Source organism: Hetaerina americana, unplaced genomic scaffold (assembly GCF_022747635.1).
Source record: "Hetaerina americana unplaced genomic scaffold, ioHetAmer1.1.p SCAF_67, whole genome shotgun sequence".
Taxonomy (NCBI): Eukaryota; Metazoa; Arthropoda; class Insecta; order Odonata; family Calopterygidae; genus Hetaerina; species Hetaerina americana.
Window position 1 is genome coordinate 780,483 of NW_027287283.1, and position 13,333 is coordinate 793,815.

Sequence of the window (13,333 nt, forward strand, 5' to 3'; positions counted from 1 at the left end):
TAAGTATCCACTCCTTCTTTCACCAAAGCCACGTCACAGACCATGTTGTGGTCTGTGCAATAAATGTGTGAACTGGTGCAACCTGGCGGCCTATATGATGCGGGCTATAGCCCCGCCCACGAGCGGCGTTAGTTGTCTGAGACTCAATGAGTCATCTGTGCTCGGCGGATCGTCGTGCTGTGCGTATAGTGCCAGTTATGTTAGTTCCTCAGGTCCTTGTTTTTACTGTTTGTTGAAAATGGAAATTTGACAAAATCACGGAGCAACAAATCAACATCAAGTTTTTTTGGTGAAGTGCAGTAAAAGTCATCAAGAAATCACTGAAATGTTGACAGGTGTTTACGGCGATACGAGTAATCGTATCACTGGTAATGCTCGGAAGAAAGGATCCATTTTCAAGTGGAGTAAGGGTTTTAAAAATGGCCGACAAGATGCCACGGACGATGATGCAAGTCCGGGACGACATTCAACCACCTGTGGTGGCGACAACATTGATCGTGTGCTGTCCCTTGCCCTTACCGATCGTCGAACAATTGTACTAATGTTAGCTGGTGAACTGAATTGAGGAAAATCAACGGCGCACACTATTCTAACCGAACATGATGGATGGATCCTTCACCATGGCAATGCACCAATGCACATTCAACATTGATTCTCTGCCCGTTTCTGGCAGAAATTCGATCACCATCCTTGATCATCCTCCTTATTCGCACCCCCTGCCACTTATTTCTATTCCCAAAATGAATAAATGCAATGCGGGGACATATTACTGGGAAGATGTGGAAGGCATAATAAAGCAAGAAATGATGAGACAACTAATTAGCCTAACTGCCGAGGACTTCCTTAAAGGGTGCTTCAGTGAACAGTGGAAAAGAAGAAGATGGAATAAGTGCATAGCGACGAATTGAGAATACATTGAAGAAGGGGACAAAATCAATGTAGACTAAATTTTGCAAAATAAAGTATGTAAATGGCCTCAGTTTGCATATTTATTGGACAGACCTTGTAACTTTCAACATTCTTTCATCACCCATGTTTGAGATTAACATAGTTAGAACAACTCCTCATATAACATCTTATCAATTTTTTTCAATTCTTAGATAAAATTTTAAACAAAAACCACATCACTTATACTCTTAATTGATGCGCAATTTTGCTTTCTCTGAATATGGAATAAATCTGAGTGATTTTGAATTGATCATCTATTGGTTGTTCAACCTTTTTATTGTGTCATTTCAATTTCAGTGGGTTTCAGGTTTGGTGTCATTCTTGTATCCTGGTCTTCACATATCTCTGAGAGCTTCATATCTGCCTGTCCATGTGTTTTTTGGTGTTGGAGGATTTCTGAGTGCAGTGACAGCTTCATTGCTGGGACTTCTTGAGAAAGCCCACTGGTCTATGTAAGTGATGGAATAATTGGTTTCATCATTAAATTACCCAGCGTACGTTTTTTTGACTTTTCTCTTGCAAACACAGAAAATGCTTCCTTGGAACAATTTTCATTTCACTGAAGAGTAATCAGGCTTAGGAACAAATTGTGGGTGTCCCTGGGAAGAGGCTTTTGGGTGTGATGATGAGGGGTTGGAGTATGGTCGGGGGTGTGCAATGAGAGAGATAGGGATGATGAGGTGGAGGACTCCAGTTTTGGAGCGGAGGGTGGCGAGAGGGAAGAAGCAATCGGCTTCTGTTGGATTTGGGGTTCATTTATAGCAAACGCTTGGTTTAAAAACTGTAATAGATGTAGGCATGCATAGAAAATGCTCAGGGATCCTGAGTTATGGTTGGGCACAAATCAAGGGGCAACCAACTGTTATTCAAACAGTTTCCCAGGAGATGGTGGAGATTAATGTGGTGATTTAGTACTAGTGAAGATTAATGGCTTCTGGCGTAACTTTATGGAACCGATTCATTATAAATAAATGAAAGGACTAACTTTGTAGTTCCACATGAAAACGTGTGGAACTCTCTAATCCCCTGACTCACGAGAGCTCTACAATGTAGACTTCTCCCTCCCACTCCACATTCCTTCAACTTTGCGGAGGTGACGCCAAACTGCCCTCCCCTCCGGCACGCAAACCCATCCTGACACTTTGCCCCTCCCAAACCTTCCTGATTATCTCCACCCCACCCCCGCCCTGGCTGTATATATAAGAAGGGCTGCAAATGTAGAGAGCTCACCTGATGATGAAGTTTTACTTCGAAACCCGGGTCGTGTGAATAAATCGTTCGTGTGGAACTACAAAGTTAGTCCATTCATTTATTTATACTAATGAAGAGTAAAATAAGATTCAAGATGAAAAAAAGGGAAGATAGATGAGGAAATTAAATGTAAGAACATAAACAAGTTCGAAAAGAAAGAGTCTGGAGGCAGTAGAAAAACTTATGAGTGAGGATAAGGAGCGGTAATAAGGTGATAGGAATAGTAGAGAGAGAGAGGAAAGTATGTTGTGGATTACCGACTAGAGGATTGGGAAGATGAGAGAAGAAATGGAAGAATGCAAACACAAAATTAGATAGAAGGAATAATGCTGAAATAAATGTGAAACTTAGCTGGTGAACTGAATGGGGAAAAGACCTTTCTTGGAAAACTGTAGAAGGATGTGGAATGTTTATAGTGGAAGGATAGAATTAGTGAAGTGTGCAGGAAGATGAAAATACTGTCATGAATCGGTAAGGGAAAATCTGTGCAAGCTATCATATATGCATCGGGAAAATTAGTAACTGAACCAAGAAATATTAATGAGAGATAGAAAGAATACGTAGAGGATCTCTATGGTAAAGACAATAGGCTAGCTAACTTATGCATAGAAAGATAATATGAGGTAAATGGGAATAGGTAGGGCCAGGCATGCTTGAATGCGAGGCAGAAACAGTATTAAAGGTATTCAAATTTAATTAGTCTGTGAAAATAGATAACACCTCTGTGGAACTGCTTAAGGGTTGAGGAAGGAAATGTTTAAATGGGTTAATTCATGGTATGTATGCGGAATGAATTTGGCCAGATGATTCCATCATGTCAGTATTAATTCCTATCCCAAAAAATGGAAAGATAGCCTGAGGATATGTGCTCACACTGGTAAGGGAGCACTTAGAATCATCAGTAAAAGAATGGAGAAGAAGACAATGTGGTTTGCATGTAGTTACTGTGTAATTAATAATGTAGTTTTAGTTTTCTTTTTCACTGATACGAGACAGAGAAATTGAGAACCTGATGACAACTATTAAAAAATCAAGCTTCAAAACTATTCATGAGAATTTGTTTTAATTTTACAGGAGATGGTATTTATGCCCGGTGTGCTAAACTAACTAAACATTTCATTGAGAAAAATACATTCAACCCTAATTAGAATGAGGGATTTATAAAGGCAGAGAAAATGGTTGCTTTTAATATAAATTTTGATAATATCTAAATGACAACGGAAACTAAGCATTGCATAATAAGTTAAAATGATAATAATAAAATGGGATCTGAAGAGAGAAAATTTTTGATACAAAATTGCATTTAAACTTGAATTATGTTACAAAAGAAGGAACCAATGCAGCTGAAAAGCATTTTGGCCGAGTGAGTATAATTTCCAGGATTCTATGATGAATATACATGTAGCTGCTATTTTTTTAATATAAAAATTCAATATTCTTGGTATTAATTGTTAACATAAAAATAGTTTTATTTTTTCTGCTGATCCAAGTGTTTTTCATATATTCTGACCTGAAAATATCAGTGTGTCTTATTGGGGGGGGAATTTAAGGGAGGATATTGGTTTTATTTATACCATATTCATATGCTTGACAGCAAGGTTCACAAACCAATCAAGATTTTTCTCTCAACAGGCTCTCTTTTCTAGCTCATCCCTCTGACTGTAACTTGCATTCATAATGGCACATTTATGGGACAGATGTTTATTAATATTATAAGTACATATTCTGTTGATTCGAAGTAAAATAGAAATGGTTCCTAAAAAATATTGCAGTCCACTATAGTGGACTTAATCCACTCTGGTTTGACCCAGCATGAACATGTTTTGCCCAGCATTTCTTCCACTGCTCATATGCTTTGCTCCTCCGTTCATGCCTCGCATTAATCCTTGTATCACAAATTTGACCACTCACTTCTTCTTAGGACTTTCTTCAATCACTTGTCTGCCTTATTTGATTTCTTATGTGACAATTTTCTCTTTTCTCATATGATGACGGGTGTGATGAATTCTAGCTATGAAATAGACATAACATAGACTATGCATATATTATTAATTAGCCATAATAATTTTTCCACACCGGAGGATTCAGTCAGTTGTTTGTGTGATAAGGGAGTCCAGTGGTCAGAGTGACTGTAGGGATGGGTTGATTCCTCACAATAATCCTGATGTTGAACACCACCAGCTTGACCCAGCTGTTATTATCTGAACAGCATTTGTTCAGGGGAATTCGCGAGCAGCACTGGGAAAGGAAGCGGACCTCCTTACCTGACTTGTGAACCTCACTTGCCTAACAGGTAGTATGAGGTGAGCTTTCCCACCATACATTAAACCAACTGTCCAGTCGGTTTGATGGCTGAGGTTGGAGCTTCCTGGAAATAACTTTGGTGCTTGGTCTGCGTGCTTATAAGGATAGGCGTTGTTGCCTTTTCATCTGCTGCTAACACTCCTTCTGCTAAACCACGCATCTTCAAGAATCATGTGGGGTGGGGGTAAGAAGCAATAATTTGAATTTGTATTCATTGGTATTCGTGTCAGAGTTTCATTCATGTTCAATCAGGAACCTTTTTAAGAGCAAGGGATTTGTATGTAGCTGGGGAGCTAGTGGCCACTACAAAAGGTCAGACTTTAAGTTGCATAAGCGTAGTTTGTGGAAATGCATCACTTAAGTTTTGCTTTATTGCACTGAGAGAGAGAGAGAGAATTTTTCCAGCAAGTGTAAGCAAGATCAAAAGGAAATTTCCGTGTCAGGGTTGTGGATCACCAATGTACTTCCGTGCTCCCACATCCCTCTTTCCGACCAAAAAAGAATATCTTTATGAATATAGCCAATGCACACTCCAATTTCACACAAAAAATATTCGATTTCCAAAAACTCAGCATCCTAGAAGGAATGGAGGTAGTGCTTTACACCAAGACCCCTCTTTCTCCGTCATAAGTGAGTGCATTTTCTCCCAACCTTCATCCTTGTCATTAGCTGACTCTCCTCATCCCCCACTTATGTCTCAGTCAACCTCCCTACTGTGATCGCCTACTATGTATGTGGCTTGCACAATGCCCGCAATGTACTATGTAGCTCCCTCCTCCTTCCTCTGTGGTCGTAACCCCCTGGCGAATGGCCATGGAGCAGTTCTCCCCCAGCCGCTCTGGCCGTACCCGTGCCCAGCCCAATCCTTCACTGTCTGAGTGGGCAATGCAAAGAGGGGGCGAGATAAGAGCTTAAATTCTTTTCATAAATTAAAGCATTTATTGAAATATTAACATAGTATCCATGTGAAACAAGTTTGTAATTTTCCACAGACTTTGTTTTAAGGTACAATGCGTTTTGCCAACTTGCAACATCATGAAATTAATATGGTAGATATTTTAAATTATTCAAAAATAATGGAGAGTGAAGTGATATTTAAATGTTAATTGGGAAATAGAATTGTAGTGTTGCTTTTTAGGCCAATCATATCAGCTGAAAGTCTTGGTTTAACCCTTTTGTTATATTTGAATGGATGAGCATGTTACAGATGGATGGAAGCTGTGTGGGTTGTGCTGTAAGATGTTGTCTAGGATATGTAAATGCATCACTTGGATACAAGGCCTTTCATTGGCAGTCAAAGACTAGAACCATTAACTACGTATATATCTATAAAATATCCATGTGTAATGTAACCGAAGCATTATCTGTTGCTTAAGTTATTTGTAAAAGGTCTGGTGCTTTCCCAGAGTATGAGCTGGACAAAACTTTTTCAGATCTTCTACAGATTTGGGAATTTTTTTCTGCTGATGATATACAAGTTGGGCACCAAAATATCACGAGAAATAGAGTTCCTGACCAGGGATACATCCTAAGAATTTCTCCCACTACTTTTATGGACTTGCCCCCTTCAAAATGTCTCCTCATGTTATCTGTGCCATGCGTCAAATAATTAAAGAATACTTCAGTCACTAAAATCATTGTTTATATCCTCATAGTGCTAATTACAAGGATCTGCCCACGGAAGGATTGCTGGTCAACTTCATTGGAATAGCAATCTTACTTTACACCGCCCTCATAATGTTCCTGGTCACGACCCCTCGGTTCAAACGATTCTCCATCCCTGAAGATGAACTTTTACTGAGAGAAGGTATTAGTGGTGAATGAATTGGACAGTGTTCATTCGTAAATGGGAAGCATGTAATTTATTTCTGGATTAAAATGCATTCCACATAATTTTGTGCATTTATGTTAAAACAAACATATATACATGTATTTATGTAATCAATATTTTGTGATTGTTGTGAAAAATGATGCATGTACATAATAGATTTGTGCCCATACTTTCCAGTACTATCCTGTGATTGGTCTCATTTAAATAATCAGGGATACATTGTTGTGAGAAAGAGTTGAAGCTTTAATGATTTTCTTTTGAACTTTCCATTAGCAATGGCCTTGATTACTGTCCTACTTGACCGCTTGCATATCCAACTGAATTCAATGCAGAGGCTTTTTATATGAGAATGTTGTCAATTTGTGCCTATGAATACAAGTGCTATTTTTTAAATGTTTCTTGTGATGTTGTCGGATGAATATATATTTTGTCTTCTTCTGTTCCTGAAATCCAGATAAGAGCCCTGAATTATTTCATTGTTACTTTGGATTCTTGGAAATATTGTTGAACTTGTCTTAGTTATATGCAGATTCCTCAGTTAGAGTGGTTGTCATTTATGATAATTTTGAGGCCTAATGTTGATGCAAACACATTACCCCATGCATGAAATAAATGCCCCCTTCACTAGAAAACACTCTAAGGTGCAGATCTATTTTTAAGTTATCTTTTATAAATGAGTAGTCTCTGTTTTTGCAATTTGAATTTAAACACATCATTGTTAATGGCTGCAGGCATGCATATCCCTCTCTGGACCTTTATTCTTCCAGAACAGAAGCAGAGTCGATTGTTGGATGCTTGCAGCTTTGGAATGTGTTAAGGTTCTTGAAGTTCTTCCATAAATTAATGCAGCAAGTCATAGTTTGCCATTTATGTACGCAATGTATGCATGCACACATTTTCCAGCAACTATGACTTTGCGCATCAGGTGGTATTCATTTTTAGGGAGCATATCGTTTCATATTCAAAGTAAGTTATAGGGTTTTACATTGTATTTATATGCATCGGATAGATATCATCGGTTTAAATACTTTGACTTCCATTAAGTTGCACCTACAGGTATTTTAACATCACTAAAAGCACAGCACAGTTACTTTAAAGTTCAAGGTTAAGGGTTTGGAGGAATTTGATTTTAATGACGCATGAACTTGATATCTATCTCATGTGGGTAATTGATGAAACCTGTATTTTTGTGCCTTCTTCATTTGTGTAATTCCATTCACAAGTTAATGATGCTGAGTTTCTCTATTTCTGGTGTTTTCTTCTCAAAAAACCAAACTCCCAGTGTAGGGCTGCTTCTGATGCAATTGTGTGTATAACAGTTGCACTTGTATTTTCTTATCAATATGCTTTTTCTGTTTAGAACAATGTTACTTGTAAAATATAATAATTCTCTTCTCACATCACTCATTAGGGAGCACAGTCAAATAGGTGCAGTGTCTTTGCATGCCTGATCATCTCTCGAGTAAGACGGGTTGGAAGATTTGATCTTCGTATTGCACGTTAGAGACAACACATTATCGTACATGATGACTTGATTTTGTTGTTTCCATTCGTGGATTACCCCGTTAACAAAAGTGTCCAAGTCTTTCATTGCACTAAATCAGGGTTCCCACAGGCATGGAAAATTAAATATTAGCCTTGGAAAACATTCAAGCCAGAGGATTTCCTATGGGTGTACCTTAAAATTTTGAAATTTAGGCTATTCAGCTTCAAAAAAACCATAAACATGAAGATCTCAAAATATTTTTCCAAAACTTAAAGTGCATGGTACACCAGGAGGGCGGCCACTCTGTCAAGTATGTCAGGAAATTGGGATAAAGTCGGAAATAACAAATTTCTCAAAGAATAAAATTGAAAAACGATGAGGGTGAAGGGTATTTTTTTTCAAGTCTGTAAGAGTTTATGATTTGAGAATTCATCATGAGGGTGACATCTTGTTAGTTTTGAGAGTGGTTGGTGCTTAGTGCTGCGCGGGCAAGCTCAGGCAAAGGAAATGCTATAGAAAACAGCACCATGTGTGGTGGGTGCAGTGGGAAAGCACCCTCTCAGATTTCCTGTAGCATGCATTTGTTGCCCTGGGGTCGATGCAATCACTGCGATGGGTTGGTGCCACTCTGATTCCAATCCTCTTTCTTTTAACCTGACATGGTTGAGTTGAATCTTGACCAGGAGCTGCAGTCGTGGGATGAATCAGAGGCTGATTATAACACTCCTCGGGTCCAAACAGTTGACATGAGTGAGCCAATGAAATTGGTGAACTTCACACACGGCAAAGGGCATAGGGAGGCTACGTTGGTGATTCTTTCTTTGTTTCATTTTACGTGGCTATTAGCCCGTAAGACAAGAATGACATGGGAACATGCGACTATATCATGGGGTGGTGCTACCTTGCTGGTATAAGGTGTCGCTGCATTGTGATGTGTGAATTTCACCAGCCGTTGGGCTTAGTATTGAGTGAACTCTACCATCACCAATTCAACGAATCTTTGAGGTGATAACTCTGTTTGTACTGTGCAAAACAAGTGCATGAAAATGATGAAAAATATTCCTGTGATTGAAGCATTGAAATTTCATTTTTATGCTCCATAACTTTCATCTCATCTCATTCTGTTAGTGTATGTCAAACTTCTGGCCTGAAAATTTGAAGGAAATTTGTCAGTTAGAAGTGTTATGCAAACATTTGACTCCTTGATATTTACTTAGGTATGGGCTGACTCCCTAGTTCTTCTGTTAATCGCCGACTTCCTCTTACGAGGCCATCATAATAGCAGTTGACGGATTAATCAAAAAAAATTCAAATTACTATTGTTTTGATAAATTAATTCAAATAGAGTTAATTTGATAATCAAAGTTTGGTGTAGTAATGTCTTGTAATTTTTAAAATAGAAGCTAAAATTTATGTAAAGCATTTTCTGTTGAATATTTTCTGATTCCTGCCATGCTCTGTCCTATTAAGTTAACTATTATAATGTTGGCAGATTTCAAAAACGTGAGATTCGTGGACTAAACAAGTCCTTGGACTTACCAAGTGTTTTGATAATGTCTGGCAATGTAGAAATATGATATAAGACATGTTTTCTTGGGTTTAATTAATCCATGAGATGGATTGTGATTTAAACAGTTTTCCATCTATGCTTCTGAATTATCCCCTTGCATAAATTGTATCAGTCACCCACTGGAGAAACCAAGGCAGGATAAAACGATGGCAGTTAAAGCAACTCTGGTTAAGAGGGATTCAACTGTGGTTTTCCCTCTGGTCTTGCCCCAATCAGCCATCATTTGATAATGTCTCATCTATGAATGTAAGAGGACTCAGCCATCAAATATTAAGGAATTATTTATTTTCATATCAAGTCCAAATGTCATAGTTTATGATTTGCTATTTTTTCGGTTACTTTTTGGCATAATATTCTGTTATAAAAGAAACTATAATGTCAAAAATTAATTTACCATGATTTTGTTGATTATTTGAAGAAATATGGTATTCAATTGGATCTTTGATGCTAATTGTAAGTCAATGTAAGTGTTTATGGCAATGTACATGAAAATGCTATTTTTAATTATATGAAACATGATTGAATATATATTTATCAAATTTATCCTAAATGGATTCCAATGTTGTTCGTTACGCAACACTCAATGTTTCAGTGTTGTAGTTAAAGTGATTCTCTTTAATGCTTGTAACTACCAAATGTAATTTTGGCTGTTTATGGTTGTTGATGATAAATGTCTGGCATTCCAAAGTGAATACACAGATTTCTTGTTTTGGATAATATTAAGGTTATTTTAGTCACCACATGATTTAATTGCCAAGATCAATGCCATCAGCATTTGAAAAACATTTAATGATTACTGATTAAGTGATATCACTTTTTTATTATTTAATTAATTAATATGTTTGATAACTGTCCAGCGAGAAAATCATGCAATAGCCATAGCTTGCAATGCCCTTAGGAAATTGACTCTATTATCATTGAATTCATGTTAGAAACCTGGAAACTTATGGAATCGTAGGTGTGTGTAAATTATTTTAAAATCAATTCAACTCTTCATTTTTCTGTTTCTGCAGAATAAATCGAAAGCTGAGCAGTTTTTCCATCCCTCTGCTAATCTTTCCAGTTGTCATTTTGATCTGTCTGTACATTTTATATAAATATTTTGAGGCAATGATCCCATTAAGCATTAAATGTGCATTTTGTGCTGGTATTTCTCATAATGTCTTCTGAACCACATAATAGTAAAGAAAATGTGGGGGAAAGAGGGCAGGGCAGTGCTAGTTTTGGTTATGGTTTGGTAATAACTTTAGTCCAGAACACTAAATCCTTCCCATGCGTAATCATATTCGACCCTTAAATTCACTCATGTACTTAGAAATTGCATTGCAAGTTCCACACTCGACCACTAAGCTCTGCACAACCGGGCATCATAACAAACCCAGAGTGTATAGCATAAAGTGAATAAAGTGTGTGGTGTTTACATGTCCCTTTGACCCTAGGCAACAGAGTCTCCAAGTTTACTCTGGCCTTGTGTAATACTTCTAATTTAAAAGTAAAGAAAAACAGGGACCCATGGAAAGTCAAAGAATATTCTCAGAGGTTTTATAGAGTTGTGCTGTTACTGTAAAATTTTAAGGCAAATGAAAATGTGAAAACTATCTGAATAATAGTGTTAGGTGGGGTGGATATGATGACTAAAACACATTCCTTGAAAACAGTAGTTCTCTCAATACTTATAAATGGTAAATGCAAAACTGGGTTGACAGATTGACATGTTCAATTCATTCTCAAGCAGTTCCTGTGCTCTGGTTTGTTCTCGCCACCATTTGGTTCGCTAGCAACAATTTGTATCTTATTCAGTGCATAGCATGCCAGCGACGATTAAATGAGTTTTTTCCTTCCTTGAAGGCATGTGCTGATCTCGGAAACTTGGCATGTCACGCGATACGAAGAAGAAATATTGACAAATATTTCAGGCAAATCTGATATATTTAAGGACCCCGCCAGACTTTTGATTAGGCTGGTTAGATCTTATAGATTTAGGCCACTAACAATATGTTTTGTCCCTCAATGGGACTGATCAGATATTTCAGCATAATTGTGGATGAAATATCTCTCCCCTCTTAGCGAATGCCACTCAGATGTGACAAGCCAATTTTACAAAGCGATAGTTGCGCATGTTGGAACCAGATTGACGGCTTGTAAACATGAGGCAGTAGAGCCAACTTTGTGCCAAGCTTTGCATATTATGAATTAATATATTATTCAATTGACAAGTGTTTCATCCCATCCCCATGACTGCTGAATTTTCCTGGAGAATTATGGAGTCTATTTAAACATACCTTTAATGATTTCTTAATAGTTGGACCTAGATTTCCTCTAAGGTATTTTGATTTGTGAATGAGAAATATTTCCTGGACGGATGAAGGAATGGTGTGGCTGTATACCCCTTCACTCTGGTAAAATAAGGAAAACAGCAGACTTTCTTAGTCTGCCTAGCTCCTCATTGAAACTTTTAAAATATCTCATATCCTCTGGAGATGGCAGTTGCAACATGCAGGTACTCTCTATTATATTATGAACCATCTTTGTTGGGAGCACGGTATGTATACATCCTTTCATATACTATGTACAGAGTGAATTTGGGGTTAAAGACATAAATGGTGGATGCAGTTTTCTGGAAACTGTTTGCAATACTAAGAAATCTACCCAAAATATCAATTCTCAGGTGATTGGTTTTGGTTTGACTATGTTATTTCCCAGACAGGATTTTTTCAAAAAGATATCTTGGTTACAATTTTGAAATATTCTCTGAATGAAATAACTCATCCCAGTGGGATCCAATCACAATATCATAGGTTGATGGTAAGCTATAGTTATTGGTAAATAGATTGACACTTCCATTCAGAACTTTAAGGTGTCATTGCCAGATGATATGAAATGTCTCCTTTGAAGAAGCATGGTCACATGAAATTCATTGGTGGAAGCTGAAGTTATTCATTAGGTAGCCAAAATACAAATGTAGTTAAACGTGTATTTATCTTGTATAATGTGCTAACGAAACTTGTAGAGTAGGTCCCTGCTATTGTGGTACATGATTTGACTTGTTTGACCTTGGATAAGTGGGTTTAATGCTGGAAACTTTATCAATTAAATCGACGTTACTATCCTAAATGTCTTCTTAGTTTGATGTGTTTTTCTAAAAAGACAAACTTGCTGAATAAAATAGTGTGAAAAAGAATAAAGAACCCTGGTAAATTTAATTAAAAATTAACTTTTAAACTTAAATTAAGCTGTTGTAATTGATGCATTACTACATAGAAACAATTTCTCTGCTGTACTAACCAAAAGTCCTATCATTGGCATGTATGCATATCTAGTGGGGTGCCATGAAGTGGCCCTCCTGAGATTCTCTCCACGATTTATTCCTTGTATTTGCTTCCAATGAATTGTTTCAATTGATCAAGCATGCAAAAGCCGTATAAATCTGATTTATTAAAACAAGCATTTCAATTTTCATCTTTAGCCTTTTTCTTCCCTGAAAAGTGATGCTTGATTCTGGGTAGTACTTCCTTGCTGTTGAGAATTATCAAATTTTCACTTCCATTAATGGTTCACAACTGAAAAAATTATATAGAGTTCTTAAAAAAATCAATATTGGTTATGGGATTGACACTTCGCAAGCCAATAGTTCATGCCATCTTCTTTTAAAATCATTGTTTTGATTAAGTTTGAAGTTCGAGAGATATCGCCCTGATGGGAACTCTGCACTCTTTATATGCTTAAAGCTTTATTCTTCATATAACCACTCCAGTAGCTTACCATCAGGTTTAGACAAAAATAATCTACCCAACTTTAAAAATACATGCTAATGTATTTTTGCAAAATTGTGTTTTAATACAACAGGGTTTTTCCAATATTCTTCTCACTAGTTAGTATGAAATTTTGCAATTGACGTTGTAGATTGCATATTTATTTAAAAAACTAAAAGATGTCATGCTTC

At 37.1% G+C, this 13,333-nt stretch overlaps 1 protein-coding gene across 3 annotated transcripts in view; it reads left to right on the forward strand.

The window, feature by feature from the left end:
* Positions 1 to 10,082, forward strand: part of LOC139696068 (putative transmembrane ascorbate-dependent reductase CYB561 homolog) — a 58,384-nt gene extending 48,302 nt beyond the window's left edge. For all 3 annotated transcript variants that reach the window (XM_071594685.1, XM_071594686.1, XM_071594687.1), the window contains exons 4-5: positions 1,246 to 1,400; positions 6,159 to 10,082. In XM_071594685.1, the coding sequence (XP_071450786.1) occupies positions 1,246 to 1,400; positions 6,159 to 6,327 (324 nt within the window). In that variant the 3' untranslated portion in view covers positions 6,328 to 10,082. The remainder of the gene's footprint in view (positions 1 to 1,245; positions 1,401 to 6,158) is intronic.
* The last annotated feature ends 3,251 nt before the right edge of the window (positions 10,083 to 13,333 follow it).